The sequence below is a fragment of the Calypte anna genome, chromosome 3 (assembly GCF_003957555.1).
Source record: "Calypte anna isolate BGI_N300 chromosome 3, bCalAnn1_v1.p, whole genome shotgun sequence".
Taxonomy (NCBI): domain Eukaryota; kingdom Metazoa; phylum Chordata; class Aves; order Apodiformes; family Trochilidae; genus Calypte; species Calypte anna.
Window position 1 is genome coordinate 13,206,646 of NC_044246.1, and position 23,733 is coordinate 13,230,378.

Here is a 23,733-nt window from a genome sequence, read left to right on the forward strand (position 1 = left end):
TGCAAGAGAAACCTTTCACACAACCTTTATTAGGTAAAATAACAGCCTCAGGGCAACAGCTCCATCACTTTCCTGTTACTGAAAAGGTCACCAGTTACAGCTGAACTACAGTACTATCACAGCCTTGCTCCTCCCAGCCAGGGCTTGGGGGCTTCGTTTAGTAGCAAATGCACCTTTCTATGCTTATTGCTTATGGGATATACTCTGGATCAGCCATGACAAGGGATTTCACTTTGGCAATATGTACCCTTCAAATGAGCTCTGACTGACATACCAATACTTTAAAATACAAGTTTCTGTTTCTCTTCTAATTTAATCGTGTAGTCTGGAATGGTTCATCCCCTCCCTGGTAATTTATGTTGATTGCTAGCAAAAGTGCTCCCTTTTTGGTAGCTGGAATAAGGAGAGAGACCTTACTGGTATCTACAACTGAAAGGAGGTTGTAGGGAGGTGGGTGCTGGCCTCTTCTCTGAAGTGAGTCTGAGTGCTGAACAGTCATTAGGAAGGCAGTGTGGGCAGATCAGAGGCCTCAGTTCTAACTGAAACAGATGGAAGAATAAAAGTGAAACCATGACACCATGTGTATGAAACTGGAATAGCTTTATTGACATTCAGAGGTGTAACAACCAGTTCAGAGACAGCTTTGGATTTAAACATTCCTACAAAAAAGGTTCTAAAAACCATTTAAAAAAACCCCCTTGTGTCTAGCATGAAGTCACAGAATGTTAAAAATATCACAACACAATAAATATACCCAGCCTTTGCTAGAGCCAGGAGCCATGTTAGCTCAGAGGTTAAAAAAGTTTGAGGCCAGGAGGAAAGTGGAGGGTGCTGGTGGAACAGCAGAGGCAGGAGGCTGAATGGATTCCTAGAGCCTGCGCTTCCTTTCTGTGCTCCCACCCCTCCCAACCCCAGCTTGTCTGTCCAGTCTGTCCATGTGGAGACACCACCTTCTCTGCCCACCATGGTTTATTACTTGCTCTGTCTCCTGGATGGCATAAGTGCCAGCTAGCTCTGGACAGGCCCTTCCAGATCCTGTACTGACACATCAGAAGAACCAGATTTGCAGACTGGAGTGGTTTGACACAAGTCTCCCTCATCTAAAACCCAATTTCTGACCTGTCTCTCCCCCTGCAAACTGCAGTACAACCCCCACTCCTCCTGCCCCAGTATGCAATTCTCTGAAAAGTACCAGACTGGGTAAACATGGGCTACTGTCACCTCCACAGCAACAGGGTGAAGAGATCAATCCCTTTTGGTTTGCAGTGCTTCAGATATTGGTCCAGATTTTGTGTACCCTGCTCTGGCTATATACTACAGGGCATGGTAAAAAGAAAAAATAATAAAAAAAAATATCTGTCCTGCTCCCCCTGAGAGATGTCAAAGAAAGGCTGGCACAAGATAAAAGCCTTCCATTTGGCTCTGGGTAGAACAAGCTGCATGATCATATATATGAATACATATATATGCATGAGAGTGTCTGCCTCCTAGGGAGCACCTTAGAAAGGCTGATCTCAAGGGAGATCCTAGAGCACTGCTAGGTTTCCTGGCACACAGCCCTTTGCCCAAGGCTCAGCATCCTGAAGGGAAACAGATTCATCAGAGTACCAGTCAGCAAAGGGACAAGTGCTGACAGGCACGACAAGAGTGTTTGATGAAGCCTCAGTACACAGGCACCCAGAAGATGAGGGCAGCCCCTTTTCACATAGTGTTCTACTCTGCCTTTTGCATTAATCCTAAACCTCATGGGATGAGGAAGCAGAGCAAGAGTGACCCAAAGCTACAGGATGACCACCAGGATGTACCTAACAGAGTTTTGGGTTCAGCTCCCACCTTGTCAAGAAGCAGAGGTCTAAAGATGCTCATCCAAAGGAGGGTAGGGGAAGGCAGGAGGGAAAGCTTAATACACTGGTTCAAATGCCACCACAGGCCCCATCCCAATGTAGGGAGAATGGGACAGGACTTGCAAGGGGCTTTATTTAGACAGATGTTTGTGGAGGTGATGATAAGGAGAATCTAATGTGCATACTATGAAGAAGGACAAAATAAGGTAGGGGATGGTTGCAGCATCCCAGGCTCAGGGCTCAAAGAATGCAGTGAGGACTTCTCCCTCCTCATTTGCTATCACATCTGTCTCCAATAATGGCTTCACCTTTTTGAAGAGTGATGGAAGGTTCCGGATATGCACCTCCTTGCGGAACTGCTCCCCGAGGGACTTCTGCAGAGGACAGAGAGACAGAAGGCATCACTCATTATTACCTTCATAGCTCTACTCAACTCAGGGGCAGTGTGCTTGCAGATCAGAGGCAGACCCCAGACTCTGAGCAATCCCTAGGCTTAGATCCCTTGCTTACATTTTGGGGCATCTTTGGCCTGGATCTTCTCAAGTCGGGGGGCACTGGTGTAACCACCAGTGTACCACTCCTTAGCTTTTAACTCAATGCACCAGCCTCCACCACCATCAACCTCACAAAAGCCAGCACCCACCCAGCAGCTTTGCTCAAACACCCTGTTCCTGCAGGCAGCTTTGTGCAAAGCACCCCTTCTCACTGCTGCAGAGGCTGCTCAGTCTGTGCTGCCATCACCACTGTATCTCCAGGTTGAAGAGAGACAGAACAAACACCAAGAATACGAAGAAACAGCCTATTGTGTATGGTGTTGTACAGCATTGGGGGTGGTGGGGGAGAGGCTGCCCCATCACTTCTGTAGGGTACGGGAGGAAAGTGAAGCAGGTTCATTTTTCTCCAGCCTATCACTTACCCCAATGCAACCTGCAATGAGGCGTTTGAAATGATCCTTTCGGCGCTTGTCTGCCACCTTCTGCAGTGTTGGGTTGAGAAGCTTTGAGTCAAACTGCTCCAAAGAGTCCCTCTGGATGTCTGGGACCTGCTCCATCACAGCCTTCAGCTCAGCGTAGCGAGGGCGCTGCAGGAAGCACAGTTAACACTGCTCTGCTGGAGGAGCAGCCCTGCCCTCCTTGGGCCAGCGAGCATGGGATTAGTTTTCCAACACTCCCCAGCCAACCTCGCATTTGGACAAAGAGCAGAGCTTCTCACCAAGGCCTCGTAGATCTGGAAAGCCAGGTGGACAAGAGCTGCCATGCAGCCATCATGCTGCCCGTGTATCTGTAAGCCCTTCAGCACACTTGTGAAAAACCAGGACACAGCATCAGGCAGGAGGTTTCCTGGAAGGACCTGGTAAAGAGGCACTGTCAGCACAGAAGCAGGATACTGATACATAAGTGCCTTTCTGCAGCACCTTGGTCTTCCCGAGGGAAAAGGTGGCCAGGAGTGAAGCACCCACACATTTCACTACATTCAGAGCTTCCTCTCCCAACCCTGCCAGAACTAATCCCTTTTTCCTCCCAGAGGTACCTGTTTGAGCAGCGGCCAGCAAAGCTGTGTTGTGGTTCTTTGGCAGGATAGGGTGTCCTTCCAGCAGAGAGATGTGTAGGCAGTGATCAGCAGTGCAGTGCAGACATCCTGAGGAGTCAGAGAGGGAAAACAGTCAGAGAAACAATATCCCACCAAAAGGGAGCCAAGAAGCAATCCAGGGACTCTGCAGGAGGTCCTTGGGGTTATATTCTGAGAATACTGCATGCTGCTGCTGCTCCAGCTGAAGGTGCTTAAAGGCACCCAATGTGCACCTTCAATGTCAAGTAAACCTGCAGCTTTCATCTCCCCTGGAAAGGCCCTGAAGCACCAGTGACTCCCATCAGCTGTTATTCTCAAGTCACTGCAAAAGCTTCTGCAAGAGCTTCTGAGGCATCCACAGGAAAGGAGTACAGAGGTATCAGGATGGAGGTACTCTGCACAGTGGGTTCCATTAATAACTTTGACTCCTGCCAGACTGTATAGAAAATGAGAGCTGGTGGGTGAAGTTCTTCCTCATGAAGGCTGAAGCTCAGGATGGAGGCAGAACCAAAGAGCACCCAGGGGCTGAATGCCCAGAGCCTCACCCACAGAAGGGCTGAAACTGTAGTTGCACATTACACTGGATCACAACCCCCATTTGCTTTTGTAGCTTCTGCAACCACTAACAAGGCCCATAGAAAATCACGTATGCTCATGAGAGAAGGTTTTTCACACTGGGAAATGCTCCAGCAGCCTAGATCTCTGTAGCTGCATCTGGCTGCACCACAGACAAAGAGTACAGATAAAGAAAAGTGGAATTCAGAGCATGCACTCTTACCTCCTGCTTCATCAGACACTTGCCAAGCTCAGTGAGCTCTGCGCTGGCAGGAGGAGTCACCTCTGTGGCCATTGCCTCATCATCTGCAGGGCAGAGAAAAGGCAGCACTGTGAACATGTCCTGAGGACTGAGTGAGACAAAGGGAGGTACAGTGAGAACTAAGCTGGGAAGTAGGGTACAGCACACAGGGCACAGCTTGCCAAAACACTTGTGTCCAAGCATCAGGCACTCAGCCTTTGTGGAGCAGGAAGGGCATCCAGCTAATGACCTAGAGGTCTTGTGAAGACCATGAACCCTCTTCTTATCAGCTCACTTCTTGGTACCTTAGTGAGTTACTCCAACGTGCTACCTGTGAACCCCCCAGCACACTTGTTCCTAGGCTAGACATGCTTTTTCTGTGGTCTCCAGACATACTGGGCTGGACAGAGCTGAGTACTTCTTACTAAACCTTCACCCTCACACAGAACTTCCAGCAGCAGGCCAGCCTCTCCCACAAGAAATGCATAAAAATACGGGAAAAGTTATTGCAATGCCAAGGTGGGAATTTACTCACCATCTCCATCTACAGCAGCAGTAGTGTTATGCTCAACACCTTTCTTTGAAACACAGCAAACAGCTGCAAAAACAGTTGCAGGTCAGAGGAGCAGGAAAGGGAAGATGCTACTTTAGAACATGCAAAGATTATCCTACAGACTCTGATGGGCTCACAGCTGATTCAGGCTCCCCCAGCTCTTACACAGTATCTGAACAATCTGAAAACCACATACTGCACGACCTGGAAGGCTGACAACACCCTACCCACAGCATCCTCCCACAGTGGAACCTGTGGCACAGTGGCTGCTTCAAGGTACTGAGAACCAGGAAGATGCAAATCCATTTGAAGCCTGTAACCTGAGAAGAGCAGCATCTTAAGGCAACAAGGGAGGAAGGAAAAGATATATAAGGCTGAGGACCTGTAATCACTCTGCAGTCCATTTTCCCAGCTCTGCTCAAAGCCATGCTGGCGAACAACCCACAATGACGGAGAAGGGGAAACTGGTGGGGAGGGTGGACTCTTCCACCTGGATAGAGACACATCAATTGCCAGCAACAAAACTCCTCTCCACTCCTCAGGTTGCTCACAAATCAAAGACCTGTATTAGGCTTCAGAGCACAGAAAAGGAGAACCTAGATTGCAGAGCAGGACTGGACTCCTACAGGGACAGTGCCAAAAATATGGAGCCCTAAATGAAAGAAACAAAACTCTCTTCTGAAGGTTTTCTTTACTGATCTCCTACTAGGTTTTAGCTAGTATTCTGACAGGGTTAACTGTCACACAGCTAGTTTCTAAGGATTATGTTAAATACTACAGGCTATTATAACTTTTACTGTACATTAGAAATTGCTATTGTCCTGTCTAGGACAAACTTCCCAAATACCCCAGGGGACCTAGCTTGATTTCACTTACTGATGAGATCCATGACTTCTCGGGTCAGCAGCCTCACCAGCTGTTCCTCAAGCATCTCCTGAGACTCAGGGTTGTCATCTGCAGTGTCATCCTCACTGCGGAAAACAGGTTTGAGTGTGAAGGGAGACAACGTCTTAAGTATTACCTCTGCCCAGCCCAGGGAGCGAGTCACCATCAGGGTAAGCACCATGTTTTCCAGTGCTCTGCTGGCAGGGCTGTTCCCTGGGCAAAGGGCCAAAGCTCCATCCCACTTCCCATTTCCCTCTTTCAGTACTCTTCCCAGGGGTGGAGGCTTACCAGAGCATGCTCCGCTGATTGATCACCTGCCATTTCTGAGACAACCTCTGTTCAAGACAAAAGGGAAGATTCAATACCTTCCTAAGGAGCCATTCTGGACACAATGCAAAGAGGTCCACGTGAGAGCTACTGATAGAAGCACAAGAGCTTTAAAAACAGCTTGCATGTCAAACCATTTTGAATGGGACAAGAACTGCTACCAACTGTGCTGAAGATGCTGTGGCTGTGCTGGCTGTAGGAATCTAAGTGAGCTGTCAGGAAAATGAGGTGAGACAGGAAAAAAAACCTGCAATTTTTCTAAGGACTAAAGGTTGAGAGGCTGGTATCCACAGGTTTCAATTCACAACAATGGGTGCTGTGCAACAGCCAGGGTTCAACACAACTCAACCTCTGCTCCCCTGCCCCAAGAGCATCAACATCACTAAGCATTGAGGCTCTGCCTTTGTCTCTTCTGGCTTTAGAGAGACAAATGTTCTCACATGTTGCTGCCAGCTGCTACAGGGAGTCTGGACTGCCAAGAGCAGATATCAAACAAACCATTTTCTTACCACATGCAGATAGGTAAAGAGAGGTCCCAGCATGGGGCAGACAAGGGTTTCGTAGTATTCTGAAGGGCAGGAGAGTACCAAGGGCTTCACAAACACACCTGCACAGACCAGTTAAGGAAGAGACCCAGTACCTATGGCTAGCTGTTAGGGACACTGCAGCACCCAAACCAGCCCATTCCACTAGCACACCAAGTGACAGACACCTTTAAGCCCATCTTCTCACAGCCCTGAATTAGCAAGTAGCAAAAAATCTGGTCAGACACCATACTGCCAAGCTTCTACACTATTCAATCTCCCTTGCCCCTTAAAAGACACTAGCCACCTATCATGGTGTCTCCAGGACCACACAAATCCTTTGCATTTATTCTCTTTGCCCTATGCACTTTGCTGTTTCTGCTCATGCCCTCTTAGATTCACTCCTCATACACACTACGTGTATCCCTGTTTGTTTACCTTCCCAATGGCCCTTCTTTGGCTTGGCCATATAGAAAGCTATGCTAGAAACCACCAGGTTTTCAGTTCACGTGGTCAAAGCCTCCCTAGACAGCCTGAGACAGTGATGGAAGGATACGGAGCATGGGACGCAGTCTGTAATCAGGAATGTTGTTGAGGTTGATGAAAGCTGAGCTGAGGAGTTGGGTGGCAAGACCCTCAACAGTGTAGAAGTCCTGTTGCATGGAGGGGCCTGCATTTCCCAGGATGTGGAAACTTCAACAAAAACAAGTTAGTTGCAACACTTCCAGACAACAGATGCTATGCCTCTGGCCTGCAAAGGCTACAAGTACTATCATTTTGAGATTGACACGTTCATAAACAAATAATAGAGGAATTTTAGCATGCTACCTCCTTTTTTCTGGAATTCCTGCAGTGTGACAGTGAATTAGGCATTTAAATACTAAAACGCCTGATATACCCTAACACACAATTAGAAGTGGCAGAGAGACAAATTAGGTCATGGTATCAGATTAAGTGCTCCAATCCAACTACTCAGCTGCAGAGGAGCTAAAAGCAGATCCACACTTCAGGTACTTTTTCCAGCGACTGTGTTTCCAGTGACTGTGGTAGGTTACAACCACTGAGTGTAGTTCATCACTGCAACTCATTGTTGGATATTATAGGATACAGATTACCCAGGAAGTTTTATCTCTAGAAGTCAGCACCCAGTACTAGCCTACTGCTCCACCTATGCAATGTCAGATTGTGTGTGAGATATCTGGTGCTCTTACCAGTTGTCATAGAGGGTACAAAAGAAGCCCTGCATCCTTTCTAAGACTGTTTTGTAAACAGGAGAATCATAAAGCTCCAGTAGAGGCTGAGGGAGACCTGTGGGAAAGAATTAGCTTCAGCTATATTGAGGAGAGCACAGTGCATCTTCAGAACATGCTGGTCAGCCCTCAGCCAGCCTGACAGCATTCAGAAAGTGCTTGGAAAGATCAACACATAGCCAAATGGGAAGAGCTGCAGCAACTCTTGGGCAGAACCTCACCTCAAAGGTCAGCCAAGTGCTGGTTGGTTGTACCCAGAGCAGAGGTTTGTTATAGACCTCTCATTTCTCTAAAGCAAAACTTACTGGAAGTATTGGAACCCAGTCAGAGGCAAAGCTGACAGCTGTGGAGCTTCTCTAATTGCTCAGGTTTGCATTAATCTCTGTCAGGACACAAGCTACTGCTGAGCTTCAATATTAAAAAGTTTAGAGCAGAGATCAAGGCCCTGCTGCTTTATGTGCAGTGGTCCACAGACAGCAAGTTAACAGGTCGAAGAAAAAAGGTAAAGGAAGCATCTCCTCTTTTTACAGATAGGAAATGGAGGTAAGAAAGAAGCAGCTTCGCTGAAATATTTCACTGTTTATCAAAACCTGAAATTAAACCCCAATTTCCAGTCAAGTCCACACTTCATCCACAAGGCCACCCATTCCTGCTTGGCTGAAAAGGCTTTTGTGTTCTCTAGTCACAAACTTATTTAAAGATACTACCAAAACCCTCGTTTTAATAAACCATCTGGAAACCAATGGCAGTGCCATACTCCTGCCCTCCCACACAGCTCTCTGCACTAGCACTGAGATCCACCTGAGCACTACTTCTGCTCACAGGCAGACATTAGAGCACCCCCAGTCTCTCCAGCCTAAAATGGAGAGACCATTGCAGGGGCTACCACCTATCTGGGAAAATCAGTTTGGTACAGTACCTTTTATTTAATGTAGAACAAACCAATTTGTTTGAGACCAATTACTTATTTATCTTCTTGATTTCAGCAGGTTCAAACCACAGCTGAACTGTGAGTACTATGAAGCAGCTGCCTCTCCAGCCCTTCTGCACTTCCAGTGCTATTGATGGACAACTGCCACAAATACCTCTGAGAATCTGTCCACATATTGCTCCTGAAGAAAAGCTTCTTACCTAGAATGGCATTCTTCTCCACCTCCAGCATGTCTAAGGCCTTTGCAAATGTTTCCCCCAGCCTAGCCACCATCTCTGGCGTGTAGAGATTGTTGTGAGTCCTGAAATAGAAGAACACTTGGTTTATACTTGTGTGGGTCAACCTCTTTTGCCCTTGACAGTGGGATCCTCTCCTTCAGCTTGTGAACAGCTCCTCTGAGGCAGATGATGAGGAAGGTGAGACCAAGCACTTGTGCATGGGATCCCCCTTCCCCACCTGCAAAAATATTAGGGAAGCTGACCCAACAGAGACATGGAGTGACTCCACCTCATGTCCTGACCCTCCTGGCTGCCCCTTCTACTTATTTCAGTTCAGCCCACCCTTTGCACGCACTGGCACTAAAAACTCCCAGCAATTCTCCAGTCGATCCTGGCAACAGCTTATTAGCTTGGCCAAAGGAGTAATAGAATATATTTTAAAAACTGACAACTCATGGATTCTGTAATCTCAAAAGACCTTCTGCACCTACGGCCCCTGCAGAGGGAGGGGCTGTTCAGCTCCAAAATACACACACTGCTCCCCAGGGATGGGTCACAGTCCCCAGAATGGCAGGTGGCATTGGAGGTACTCTAGGGAGAACATCACTCTGATCAGATGTTACTCGTGGCAGACATGTGCCCTCTGGAAAACACATCCAGCTGGGAACAATTCTGCATCCTCAGGAGGCAGCCACAGTCAGCTCTCCACGAGGAACACCAATTCAGCCACGGGTGACTGCTTCTTGCCATCCAGGCCAAAATGGGTCCCCTCTTAGCCAGGGTACTGACACTCAGAGCTGGACTCAGCAGGGGGTGTCTCTCTCACCTACCTCTCTCCTTTGAGACCTCAGACCTCCACTCTGGGTGTCGCCAGCTGCACACAGCACAAATCCTGCAGCCTCCTCCAAAACTGCAATGCCATTGTACCTGCTGCTAGAGGTGATCAAGGGCAACTCAGTATCTCCCCCTAGAGCAATGTTTCCCAAAGCAGGGGGGTACATGGGAATGGCTGGGGGACAGGAGCGCAGACAGACCTCACTGTGTACTTGAGTCTCAGCTTTCACTCATGCCTTAATGATTTTTAAAAAAATTTGTTTAAGGTGTCTGTTCAGAAGCCTGGCAACCCTGATGCAGTGACATCTGCCTGAGTCTGCAGAGAGCCTGAGTTAGCTCTGAAACAGCAACTATTCCATTTCTCTCTGCAAGTGTTAAATACTTCCCTGCTCACTGCATGTGAGGAAGGCAAGCCTCATAAGAAAGAACTAAACAAATTACTTCTTATTGACTCATACTCTCATTCTGGGCTGAATCTAACACCATATAACAGGCCTCAAGGGGGGCACAAGCTGGTTTTACTTTCCCAAGAGGGGCTAAGAAGCCCAGCTTCCACAAAAGTTTGGATAATGCTGTTCAGCTGACTCAAAAAACTGCATTTCTGCTTGAGGCTATCCTGAAACCTAGCCACTAAAATCATCTCCTCTTGTAGGTCTCCTGCCTGCTCCAAGCCGAAGTTGACTTTGCCTCATTCTGGGCAGAAAGGCAGTGGAGTGAACCAAAGGACTGCAGAATTGTGGGGGTGAATCTTGAAATCCCACTGCTCTGATCCCAGCAGGATGGGTCAGACAGTCTTATCCAGAAGCTGAGGCCATGGTCCTTAGTTGTTTCAGAGTTCTTGGAGCATTTTCTTAAGTTTGACAGTTGGGAGGGCAGATGTTCACTCGCAGGATGATCTCCCCTAATACTATAGCGAGGTCCCAGTGTTAACAAAGAGAAAAAGGATTACCAGCTGATCCCCATGGGGGTTAAAAAAAAGCATCCAGCATCCCTCATACATGATGATGATGTAGTCCTTAGAAACATTCCAGCCACAACTTTCAGCAGTGAGTAGTGCTCCTGGGCATCCCCCAAAAAGGAGAACATGGGAAACCAGAATTCAAGAGACATTTATCCTTTAGAAAAGACAAGGAAAGAACATATGGCAGGACTTGGAGGAGTGTATTTTCAGTGACTGTCACAGCTCTACTGGAAAGAGTACCTGATGCCTAGAGAGATGGGTTTGTAGGCCAGAAGATGAGGCCTTTAGGACAGCCCACGCTTGAAGAACCTTGATCTAAACCTGGAATTATCTCCACTGTAAATGCCTATAGCATCCATGTTGAGTCAACAATTCTTTCACCAGCATTAATGCCTTGACAGTACTAGCACATTATCAAGAGGAGTTCTAAAAAAGCTAGAAAGCACCTAGGTGAAATTATATACTAGAGATGACAGGAGAATGATCACTCAAAAAGCTTCAAGCAGTGATTAACAAAGCAACCTCAAAATAATTCAGTAAATACAGCTACCAGGCCAGAGACAAGGAAGGCTGGCAGGGAAAACACCACACCGTCTATGCCACTCTATGCCAAAACTATTTTACTTTTCCTTGTTACTTAGAATTCCTCTCAGGTCTTTGATCTTCTCCATGACCTACCTTCAAGCTATTTATGCTGGCAAAGACCCAAAGGCTTAGCAACCTTCACTGCTTCTTTCTGCAAACACAGCAGAATGCCACAAAATATCTAGAGAGCAGAAGCCCCAATTGCTTAGCTTGCAGAACACCTTTTCTTGCATACTGGTGCCTGACTTGTTGTTCAGTTCAGCTGCTCAGTAGGATCTGTGCTGCTGCAACTTGCAGATCTGCTCATGCAGTAAGCAACATGAGCAACACTGGACCTTGCTCATCCCCACAGAAAGCTGCCTGATGACACAGAGATAAGAGAAACATCCATCCCCAAACAGTTAAGCAACTATGTTCCTGGAAGGCATCCTCAACACAGTCAGCTTTCCTGCCAGCCAGCTCTTCTCACATCCCTGTATTTCCTGCCTGTTGGCAGGCTGCTACAGATTTCATATTCTCTTATGGAGTCTGTATTAAAAAGGGCCTGAGGAAGCAGTACATGGAAAAGACACTCAAAGCCATCTAAACTGTACCAGAAGCTCCAAAGCACAAGCTCCAACTTCTCCAGAAAGATACAAGGATCATCAGCATCCACACTGAAGAACCATGAGCTTGCAGTTGTCAAACAAAGAGGCCTCTACATCCAGTAGCAGCCAGGAAAGAAAGGAAGTGAAGAATCTACCACTCTTAATACATCATTCATGGGTTCTTGTTGGAGCATCCAGCCTTAAAAAAAGCCTGGATACCTCTGAGTGAAGTACAGGCCGCTCCATCTATGTTGCTACCATGTCTTCAGAAAACATCTTGGTCTGCAGGGGAGATGCTCAAACAACATAGATGCATTATCTCCAAAACCAGCCATGAAGCCTCTTCCTCTATGTAGATGGGGAAGCACTAGCAACAGATCTTACATGTTTTCCAGGAGGTGATGAACAAGCAGGCACAGATTTTCTGCTTCTTTACTGATAGTGGTAAGAGTATGGCAGTATTTGACTAAGCTTGTAACAGAGATCCCAAGTGTTTTTAATAATGCTTAAGTTCAGGCGGGAAGAGCAATTGCACAAGCAAAAAGTCTGTCCACTGCAGCCTGTTCAGACCTTGGGCACTGGTTTAGTTGGGCTCCCACAATATGGATCATATTCCAGGCTCTGGAAGAAATGGCACAAGGCTACCTTTACTTAGACAACTCTGTTCTACACAACCTCTCCCCAGAGCTCCTCAATAGGATTTTCAGCCATGCAAAATAAATGGCAAAATCACATCAAGCACAGGTCCACAGCTGTAACAAGATGGTTCAGCCCTGCTCATGGGCCAAAGTAGCACCTGCTGTGCTAAACAGAGTTTTGGAATGAGAAACACCATTGGGGAGCGCCAAAACACCATGTGCTTGTCCTACCAGTCAGCATGTTGCTTCTCACTGGAAGTAGCACAGTCCTGAGCTCAGTGACTACCAAACAAACTGATCAGGCAGAGATTGAGTAACAGGGCCTCTTTACTCACAGCCCTATGAGCTGAAAAAACTTAAGGGGGTCTGACAATGCTCTTTCCCAACAGGCTCGTGCCAAGAAGAAAGCCTCAAGTGTAGCATTATCTTATGAAATTGCCCCATAAGCCTGGCAAAATCCCAGTGTCAACAGCTACCATGAGACAGATTCCTCCTACATAATTCTGGGAACTTTTTTGTTATTTGGGATTTCCCTTTTCTGCCTTCTCTTGCTCCCTCCTCTTGCTCCTCCATGGGTATACAACCCCAGTGACATGCAGAGAGTATGCATCCACTGATTCCAGTAACAGACAGTGCTTCAGGAGGCTGGTGTTTGTGTTCAGCAAAACCAGCTTAATTTAACACTGAAGAGAGAATAACACAAATAGGATGCGATGAGAGCTGGGACTGCCCTGGTGGTGACGGAGAGGTGGCCTTGTAGAGGCTGAGGGCAGAGCAGAGATGTTAGTTGAGAAATGATTAACTAGGAGACATATTTACAGCAGCGGAGGTGGGGGAGGCAACCCCAGCCCAAGCTCCCATTGGCTTTCATGGCCTCTTGTAGGCCAGGCCAATGAACATTCAGAAGGCTCCAGTTTCCCCAGTGCCATTCCCCACTGAGAACAGTCAGGAACAGTACTTGGGCACCTGCACCAGCCAGTGATCCTGCTGGCTTCACTGGGAGAACATGCTCTGAGCATTCCATGTAATTATCAGAATCTGTCTTTCAGAAATTCTTAAGTCAACACAAATTATTTCAAGTTAACTTGACCCACCTTATAAGAGCAAGTAAATTGTCAAGAAGCTTCAGGATCTGTTCAGTGCAGGGATTACGGTAGATTGGGGTTCCACTGGGCATGTATCCCAACAAGAATCCTCCAGCTTTTGCCTCTTCAGTAGCAGCAGGCCAACGAGCTCGTTTCACAACTCCCAGAATGGTGTACACACAAAAGCTTATCTGCAGAAAGAGATAAAGAGAGAGTGTTAGCCAGAGCATAACCTGAATAGGTTTTCAGAGAAAGCTATCACCCCATCTCAAAGAAAATGCTTTACAGTGAGCATACATACAGTAATCTGATTACAGGAACAAACTCTGGTGGGTTTGCTGCCAAGAAAATGCAGCAAATGATCACACTATGTTCCATCATCTTCAGTGTCCCTGGCCACTGCAGGATAGCCTAGGAACTCACTATTAGACAAAGCATCAGTGCATATGGTCTCATGAGTATGCAAGCAACCAGGCAGGTTGCCCTCCAAAAGGAAGGATCTACATCACTTCCTCATCTTCTTCATGTGTTGGGACAGATGTAGAGATCTGTCATGACACAGTGGTCAAACTGTGTTACCCTCAAATCACAAGCAAAGCTCTGTGAAATGCATTTCACTGTCTTTTACAGGCCTAAACATAGCAACTCCACTTGCAGTCTGTGAAAGAAGTGAAGACATTTCACTAACAACTTGCATGGCCTACATGGTAATTACTGTAGCATAAAGAGAGAAAAAACAGCCTGCAAAAGCAACCAACCTCTGCAATCTAAAAAACCTACTGATCCACACCCTAAGGAAGTAGATAATCAGGAGATCTCACGTGTAATCATTACAGAAATGGGGTATAAAAGGAAGAAGTCCCATACCACTAAAAATTACACCTCTCCTGGTAAGGATACTCACTCTAGAGCGGTTTAGGCCACTAGGATCCTCCAAGACTGGATCGGCAATTTTGTTGTCTGCACCCACATAGGAGATAAAGGCTTCAGGATCCGAGAGGACTCTGGCAGCAGCAGCAAAAGACAGCAACAGGGATTACTATTTGTACCAGGGAACATAACCAGACTGCTGCACCATCAGTAAACATCTTAACAAATACACAGCAGGATGGAGAAACTAGCTAGTGCTCCACACTGTACACAGGAACATGATAAAAAGCACCAGAGATACGTGCACTCTTCAAATATCTCCATTTCTATTGGGCCATAGGGACCTAAAACCTTTGAATCTCTATGACCATGGTCCCGCTGGGAAAAATTTTGCATGCCCAGCTGCCCAAAGCTGCAGGACACCTCAGCTTCCTACCTTCTAGAGATAATCAAAGACATCCTTTATTTCTCATTCTCTGCAAGTGCTTACAGCATGCTAGGAAGTGTTCCTCTATTATAGCCTTCAATGACTCTTATCTAGATATTTTCAACAAACAGCTTTTAGACTCAGGAGTTTCTGAACTGCAGAGCTATCTCTACAACTACTGCCCAGAGCACAGGAGGTCCACACCTTTGACTAAAAGCTCAGAAGAATGACCCATACCTCTGCATCTCTGGGGAGAGCCATAAGCCAGCCACAGGAGCCAGGAGCTCCTCCAGAAAAGCTTTCTGCCGCTCGTAGTCCTTGAACTGGTTGCTGATAAGAACAAGGGCCTCCATAAGAGCACACTTCTCCATCTGAGTCAGAAGTAGCTCATTGGAGAGCAGCTGCTTCACATGGTTGTACAACATCTCAAAGTTTGGCTAGAAAAAACATGCAAGAGGAAGAATATCATATATTTAGTGTGGAGGAGGCAGAGATGGGGTATATTGTACTATGCAGAATAGCTGGAGGAACATGTCTAAGCCACTTTTTCCTCTATTCTCTATTTTCTCTGTTCTCAAATAACTATTCTCCTCTTGCTTCTGCATTCTGTTAAGTAACAGAAAAAAGTCTGGAGATTACTCATTTCTACTATTTCCAGCTAAAGAATCAAGTGGGACCACATGTCACAAAATGGAAACTCAGCACATTCCCATAGAACAAATCCAGTGCTGCTTCTATCCTTGTCACCCTTATACATTTCACTTTTCATTTAACTCATAACTTTACATTTCATCTCCTCAGATGGGGGAGAAGGAAGGTGCAGGGAATAAAACATTTTGCCACCTGCACAACAGGTATATTTCTTGGAAGAAAAGCAGTGGCTGTAGCAAAAGGAGCTGAAGATTCCCGTAAATCAGTTGAAACTGAGGCAAGACTCTTCACGGTAAGAGATGAATTTACATACCAGGACAAGCTGAGGGTAATCCCGACACATCTTTATGATTGAGGAGCATGCATGCCTTCTCACATTCTTCACTGCTCGAGTTCTAGGAGCCTGGACAGACATAACAAACTTCAATGCAACAAAACAAAAGTTCAGACAAATGCAAGGGGGTATCTTCAAGAGAAAAATGCATTATATACAGTCTTCTGCACCCTTGAGTACAGATCAAAAAAGCATTTCCATACCTCCCACCCCAAACAGTAATACTCAACCACATTTCCTCTGGAGCAGCAGCCAACCCAAGAAGCCCATGTTTGAATAAGCTGAGCTCAAGCAGAGGATTCCATGCATCTTACTACTTTGAGATTTCAAGCACTCCCCAGCTGGCAGCTTTACAGCCATTCTTCACAGTCACATATACCAACTACTGAAGAATACCCACAGCTAATGAAGGGATTTCACTCTCAGGAAGGCCAACACAGACTTTAGATCTAAATGTACTAGCCTTAGACCACATCTAGACCACTAGCCTTAGACCACATCTGTGAACCTAAGCTTATTAGGCTATGTCAACCCTGAACACGAGTTGTATCTGGACTTCCCACCCCTTCCAGGGTTAGGCTCAGACTTAAGAAGCCTGATACAGCAGAGACCTTCAGACCCAGCATGCTCAAACAGAATATTACTTGGTCCAACCCTTATAGCTTATTAGTAGAGAATAATTCAGACATACCTTGCTTTCTTCTATGACTTCAAAGGTAACAGAAGCAAAGAGCTGTGAGAGAAGAAAAATCCCAAACCTCATGTCATTTGTTAATATCTAGCACTCGTGTGTTTTGAACTCCAGGAATAGATCATAAGACTTTAGTGCAATTTCATTAAAGTCAGTGAAGAACACTTGCCTAAGTTGACAGAGAAACCATCAGAACATTGAGGCATTGAAATAAAACATGGTGTATACTGGCCAAAGTGTGCACCTAACGTTAAGATTTAAAGTGAAGAACAGCAAAATTTCTGTTATTTTGGCATTGTTTCTCCTTGAACAAGTCAGTTTCAATTTTTTCCCGCCTTTAACACAAAATATAGTCCTTCCCTAGCAGTAATGCCAAAGGAATTGACTCCTGCAGTTCAGTAAAGCTCCTCACACCACAAAAAGCCTACTTGATTTTAGCATGGTTTGCAAGTACCTACCTTGGCAAGTACTTGTGGTAGGTATTCTGGTCGGTAAGTGACAAATGGGAAGAGAGCAGAGACATTGGTGAGCACACAGGACAGGATGAGAGGATCCTTTGTTTCAAAATTAAGGACAAGCTGTAGCAAATCTATGCCATCATTCACTGGAATCTCCTAACATAGGCAGGAAAGGAGAAACGGAAAAATGAGGCAATACTCAGTACTTCAACCTTTAGCAGAAATCCTACAACTTCTTGAGGTAGGCCATAGAGCTGCTGCTGTCACATTATTCTCTCAGCTGAACACAACTGCTCTGAAAGCATAAAGAAAATCAGCAAAAACAACAGTTTAACTGCTGCTAGGGGCACTTGCTGAGGAAAAAACCAAAACCCAGCAACATTGCCACTGCTTCTACAGCAGTGCCAAGATGTCCATCCTGAGTCACCACACCTGAGGTAGTATATACACTATAGGTCATACCTATGGAAAAGCCAATTTTCCTCCCAGTTTGGTTCTCAATACTCCTCTTGACAGGGTGCAAAAGATTCCATGTTTAATCAACTGTAATGACTTATGCATTTATTTTACTGTGATTAGAATGACGAACTAAAGTGTCCGAGCAATAATAAAAAAAGAATCAAGTCAGTTTACATCGGACTGAGAAAAAAATCCTCTCCTTCCGATTTGCATGCTGTTGAACAAAAAACAGAGGTAAATCTGATCTTCTACTCCCTGAAAATGAATTTTTCTCATTTTGTTAAAAATACAATAAAATATCTAATCAGTGTATAGTTAAAAACTATAAATTAGAAAAATTCTGCTTAAACTCTTCTCCTCTAGCAAGGCACTATGGAAAAGAAAGCCACCTGAGCACTCTCCTGTGACTTCTGATGGCATCATGTCCAGAACCAATACACAGGTGACAGGTAAGCCACTGTCAGTTTGGCCCCATCTACAGAAGTGTGATTGCTCATCACAAGCACTCATCAAACACTCTGGGTTTTTGCTAGGAGGTAAATGGTTACTACAAACTTTTCAAGGACAATACAGTTGAAAAAGCCCACTCATAACCAGACAGGAGAGCAGGCAAGAACATCTTGTACACATACGTCTTTATCCAGGGTTCGAAACATCTGGCTGATGACACTCTCTGAGAAGAAGGTCATGGCATCCCACTGCACAAAGGATGGAGAGAAGACGGAGCAGAGACCTTCACCTGTCTTAGCTGAAAGGAAGAGAACACTGGAGCTTTTCACCATGCTCCTCTTGGCATGCACACCACCAGGAGAGTAAATTCCCACAGTGCAACACCTTAGCACTCTCAAGTATTCTGGTCACAATTTGTTTCTCTCCCTGCAGATGGCTGGAAGAGATGCACTGGGAGCAATTAAGGTAATCCCAGGTGATTTGCCTCTTTCAAGTGAAGGCTCCTGAAATGCAAGTCTGACTGTTGAGATACCATAGGGAGCAACACCAATAATTCACAAAGGAAAAGCAAGGAGACCACATGCCCAGACTCAGTACTGCAGGCAAGACTGCCCTTGGTGTGACTTTGCAGAGCACTGAGTGATATTCCTTCACAGGAGAAAAGCAAGGTGCCTGACAGAGGGATTTGCCAGTCAGAACTTGACAGAATTTGGCAGAGCTTCCACAGACAAAAATAATCAATATTATGGAGATAACGAGGCCCAAATAATTGTAAAATTTTAACAGAGACACACCTGCATCTGTTTTGCAGAGATATTTGGGGGAGGGAAAGGAGCCACGGCCTTTACATCAGCTGTTCTATGCTAGACTGCAAAGGGTTTAATTTGGAGTGGATTTGATTTGATTTTCACTTGCAAAGACCTTAAAAAGCCTGAAAACCTGGTGTTCAGCTTCCCCTTAAGAAAAAAACAAACAAAAAAACCAAGAGTTTCTTCTTGGCTTGAACTGAAAAACAAAGTCCTATTTTTTTTACACCTGTATTTTTTTTTAGGTAACTCACAGTTCATGGGTCCAGTATCAACAGGAGCTGTGAGCTGATACTTCAGCCATTCACCAGCCATTTGAAAGCCCGTCCGAGGGTCGAGCCGACAAGCCATCCTCATCACCTCTCCTTGCTGGGCTCGGAAAGCTGGAGTGAAAAATCAGACACCATGCAACAAGCTGCTGCTGCAAATGGTCCCTGTCCCACAGCTCACCTGCAGCTTTGCACATTACAGACTGTTGCTCTGCAATAGCTGGGTAGTAAGATCAGATATACAGTCAGTAAACTGTGTGTAACAGGAGCAACTTTGGAAGTTATTTGAATGGATTAAAAAAATTATGCATTAACATATAAGGAACTGCAATGAAATATTAATTATGAAATCTTTGCTAAACCCAGATTTACTAAAATTAGGCCTCTATTTTTCATTAAAAATATTCTTTAAAATATACATGTTTGCTGCTTACAAAGCTCCTTGAGAGACTGAGACAGAAAACCAGAATGAGATAACTACCACTTCCTTCAACTAAACACACTGTTTCTAGATTATTCAAATTAACCCAGCTCAGATTCTAAGATGGCAAGCTCATGCAAACTCAAAAACCTTAAAAAATTCCTGTTTTCAAATTCAAAGGTATGAAAATAGAACAGGAATTTCCTTTGTTCAAAAATATTCTAGTACACAGCCACACAAAACAATAAGCTCTGCTGATTACAGATGCAACTTGTTTAAAAAACAGTTGATTTATCAATTAACTGTGTTTCAATTTTTTTTTCAATTGTGTTTTATATTTTAAATCAGTTTTATTTTCATACATATGTAGTATCTTCAATATGATTTAACTCCTCTAAGCTATTTCAAATTCTGGTTTTGTATATTTAGTTACTTTTTCATTTCTACCCAAATATTTTTAATGTACTAAGTAAAAACAAACTACCTAATATGCAGTAAAAAACCACAACACTCAAAATCTTCAAGCATAAATGCAGAAAGTAAAAATTTAAGTAATTTAATAAGTGTATTCTCACAGCCATCAAGTGAGTACCAAACTACACCAGCTACTGAGAACCAACCTCTGTTTTCGTAAGAAAATACAAAAATAAAAAAAAAATTACTAATATCCAGGGCTCCCCATTTGTTGTTTTATGTTCATGTTTAAATTAAATTATTTCAATACCTCAACTTTAGTTACTGGTAGTGAACCAGAAGCCTTTTAGCAGGGCCAAGACAGATTTCTGGAATGACACTTTGAAGTCTTATAAAACTTCCCTCTCCTAACCAAAGCTGGACTCCAGGCTGTTTCATTTTTTCCTCCAGTTGACAAGAGGCATATTTTCTTTGACACTATGTAGCAAATACTACTAGGCCGCCTCCTTAGCCAGCAAGTGAAACAGTAGCAAAGAGTAAATAAAATTAAATGCCTGAGCTAATTAACTTTACTCCAAGATCCAGGCTAAAAGATCACACATGGAAAGACACAAATGAAAACTGCCAAGCCAATATGGTAGGCTCCAAGTTCAGGCAGCAACTGAAATAGGAAAAGCACGGGCAACAGCTTCCACACTGTGTGATGGCAACTTACAGTTGAAGAAGGCATTGAAGTCTTCATCACTGTCAAAATCAAAGCGAGAATATTCACAACTCGGGCTGTCTGATTTAGAGGGAAAGCCCACCTGGAGACAGAGCAGACAAGGTTAGGGAGGAAGAGAAGTCACTCATCACAGCTAACACCATCTTCAAGGAGGGGAAGACAGAAGGCAAGGAGAAGGCCGTAAAAAGTTGAGACAGAGCTCTCTGCTCAGCTACCTGGAGATCATGGAGATCATTTGGTAGACACAATAAAAACAGTTTGTCCACCGTGATCCACAGGCCATGTTCACCTAGGCACCTTCTTATCTCTATGCGATAGTTCCCACATACCTTCACTAGGTTGGTCATTGATGCACGGAGATACTTGGGAATCATAGCCAGCAGCAAGGGGTCACGAGACAGAACTTCATGGCGAAAGAGAGCTCCCCATGTGATCTGGGTAGAAGAGCGCAGAAACTGGGGGTACAGGGAAAAGAGGGGAACAGAGGATTTCAGTGCTGGAATCTCCACTGACAACGTTAAGTGTTGCTATCAGAAAGCAACAGCAAATTACACTGACTATTCACTGAGTACACAACACCTTGAAGGCTCAACCCAAACTTCCAGAACACCAAAAATCTCTAATACAGCTGAGAGGAAATCCTGCACTTTGTACTCAGCACCTCTGTGCCAGGCACTGTTCTTAACGGAGTGGTAACAGGGAAGAAACCATCCTGCCCTCCAGGTCATCAACTGAAATGGGGAGCCTAGAGACCAATTTTGGCAGCTGACATTCTGCAGCCTCCTACAGGTTAATTAAAATATGCGTTCACACATTCTTACACAAACACACACGAGATTTTCAGCCCTTTACATACCTGGCTAGGATGGGTTGTGAATGCTAAAAATGAGTCAAGGTACTTTCCAAAGTTTGGTGGCATTTCCACATCTGAATCCGAGCCCTATTAGGAAGAAAAACCGTTTCAGATAGAATACTAAATATTCCTAATGCTGGGCTCACAAGTGGTATGTCCCTGGATAAAGAAGGAGTGCTACATCCAAGTCCACAGACTGTAAAGAAGTAGAGAGAAAAGAACTGAAGAACTGTGATTTTTATTCAAAGCAGTACAGCCTGAGGACCAGTGAATTCTGACCAGCCCAGGATGCTGGAGACTGCACCACCCTCATTCAAGAGGAAAGGGCAGCTTCTCAGATGCTGGAGTTCCATTAAAATTTAATTCATAACCACTACTGCCATGAATCATGATTTTACTCCTATTGGGTCATAACCCACCCAACAATACTGAGATGAAGCAAGCAAATACTTCACAAGCAAATACTTCCAGATGATTCCACTCCCATTCCTCCAAAAGTTTCCCACATTGAATCTATGGATATCTCTTATTAATAACTTTCTGGGAAGTTTGTCAGGGAAGTAAATTTTGTCTGAAGACAGAAATTCAAGATTTTGCTACTCTTCACTGGCTGTAATACAATCAGATTGCCTCAAAATCCCTGTCTTGGAGCTGTACAGCTCAGTGCTGTCTCTCCCAAGGGAATCTGTATGAACAGACTCAAATCTCCATCTCATTACTTCATCAGGGACTAACAGCTCCCATTGCCTAACTGCAAATGAAGTCACAAGAAGTAGTAACACACCTTCTGTTTGCTATCTATCCTTTTTAGGGATAAATTAGCTGGCTGCAGTCTCCTCATGAACTGCATCTCTCAACCAGCCTGCTTCCCTTACTGCAGCAGCATTGTGCTGAACAGTGGGAGCAAGCATTCAGCATCCAGCACAGCATGCAAAGCATCATTGTGCAACTTCAGCTCAACACTGACACAGAGCTTTGAAAGACAAAAAGCAGAAACAAAACCTGTTTTTTCCTTCAGCTTGAGAGAATCTTCGTAGAAGAATGACCAAGTATACTCTTTGAGTTATTTTTAATAGGGAAATTTTAAAAACTTCCAACACTGAGATTCCAGGAGTAGTAGATTGACCAATCTTCAATAAAGCTTCACCATTTTAGAGGTTATAGGAGATGATTCCCTACAGCAGAGGCCTGTGATCAATCAGGGACCCTCCATTCTACATTCCTATGACTTGGCAGGATCCAGTTACCCCACTTGCAAGCACAGTAATTTCTGCCTTTTCCAAATGTGTGGAGAGAACCTTATGGCTATGCAGAGAGAACCCTGGTCCTACCTTAGAACAGGGTTGCCTCACCCCCAGCCCCAAAAATTAGCCTTGCCAGGGTTGCTGCTGGTATTAGCAGAGACTTACTACCAATGCACATAGCTGGCTGCCCAATGCACACAAAACTTGGCAAAGTCTCTTCAAGAAAACATAGTGCTTCTCCACCAGGCCTCCTCCATCTGCTGTCCTGGGAATGAGAGGAGGGGGAAAAACAAGATCACAGTTACTCATGCTGTAGATAACAGGCACAGTGCTATCTATCTTGTAGATAAACAGAGGACTAGAGCAGTTTGATTCTGCTGCAGTAGGATTTTCTTCAGTATCATCAAGAAGCACTTTACTGGCTTCTAAAACCTCTGAAATTGCCTCTTATGAAAGAGTCCCTATTGACTCGTTTCAGGCTAAGAGAAAGCTGGGGAAGCTGTGATATTTACACCACTTTGTCCTTTCATCATGGGATTTGAAAAAAGCTTGCAGTTTTTCAGGTTTTGCAAAAGAAATGATGGTTTTGTCTCTCCTTACACAGTTCCAGCTTCCTGCAGTTAAGCACCAATACTTTTTGCAAATTACATCTACAAAGCCATTTGTAAGCAGTTTTGTGTGAATTACAGCAGCAAGATGGTACTCACTGGGCAGCAGAGAGAATGTAGTGCATGGCAACGTCTCCAAACAAGACCATCAGAGGCTTCCGATCCTCCAGCTTACCCTGTGTATAAAACAACCCAAATGCCTCCATCAGAACATTATTTATTTCCAGCTACGTAAGTACTTATTCCCATTTGCAAGTGAAATTAGGAGATGCTCAGTTGTCCTTCCATTTGGGGAGATGCTTACAGTCCACAAATTATTTCAGTAAAAACCAAAAAATCTAAGGTGTTCCTGATCTCAAGAAATTTCCCCAAGAAATGCCACTACAGGAACTTTAAACAAAAAAACTAAACCTGAGACATTAACTCTTCTTCATGGCAGACTAGGTGGTTACTTAAAAGTAGCTGAT

General features: G+C 44.8%; 1 protein-coding gene across 8 annotated transcripts in view; it reads right to left on the reverse strand.

The window, feature by feature from the left end:
• Positions 1-357: 357 nt before the first annotated feature.
• XPO5 (exportin 5) overlaps positions 358-23,733 on the reverse strand; it is a 29,004-nt gene continuing 5,628 nt past the window's right edge. For 4 of the 8 annotated variants that reach the window (XM_030447094.1, XM_030447091.1, XM_030447090.1 and 1 more), the window contains 26 exons: positions 23,366-23,442; positions 22,824-22,923; positions 21,418-21,501; positions 20,891-21,016; positions 20,553-20,643; positions 18,988-19,116; positions 18,110-18,225; positions 17,019-17,174; positions 16,561-16,602; positions 15,849-15,956; positions 15,122-15,321; positions 14,492-14,591; positions 13,597-13,778; positions 8,880-8,980; positions 7,710-7,806; positions 7,055-7,191; positions 6,484-6,581; positions 5,936-5,982; positions 5,639-5,733; positions 4,745-4,807; positions 4,192-4,274; positions 3,375-3,482; positions 3,057-3,194; positions 2,761-2,925; positions 2,153-2,218; positions 358-539 (listed from right to left, as the gene is read on the reverse strand). In XM_030447094.1, the coding sequence (XP_030302954.1) occupies positions 414-539; positions 2,153-2,218; positions 2,761-2,925; positions 3,057-3,194; positions 3,375-3,482; positions 4,192-4,274; positions 4,745-4,807; positions 5,639-5,733; positions 5,936-5,982; positions 6,484-6,581; positions 7,055-7,191; positions 7,710-7,806; positions 8,880-8,980; positions 13,597-13,778; positions 14,492-14,591; positions 15,122-15,321; positions 15,849-15,956; positions 16,561-16,602; positions 17,019-17,174; positions 18,110-18,225; positions 18,988-19,116; positions 20,553-20,643; positions 20,891-21,016; positions 21,418-21,501; positions 22,824-22,923; positions 23,366-23,442 (2,835 nt within the window). In that variant the 3' untranslated portion in view covers positions 358-413. Of the gene's footprint in view, positions 540-581; positions 2,219-2,760; positions 2,926-3,056; positions 3,195-3,374; positions 3,483-4,191; positions 4,275-4,744; positions 4,808-5,638; positions 5,734-5,935; positions 5,983-6,483; positions 6,582-7,054; positions 7,192-7,709; positions 7,807-8,879; positions 8,981-13,596; positions 13,779-14,491; positions 14,592-15,121; positions 15,322-15,848; positions 15,957-16,560; positions 16,603-17,018; positions 17,175-18,109; positions 18,226-18,987; positions 19,117-20,552; positions 20,644-20,890; positions 21,017-21,417; positions 21,502-22,823; positions 22,924-23,365; positions 23,443-23,733 lie in introns of those variants that run through there. The other 4 variants (XM_030447092.1, XM_030447098.1, XM_030447095.1 and 1 more) reach the window with 4 other exon arrangements.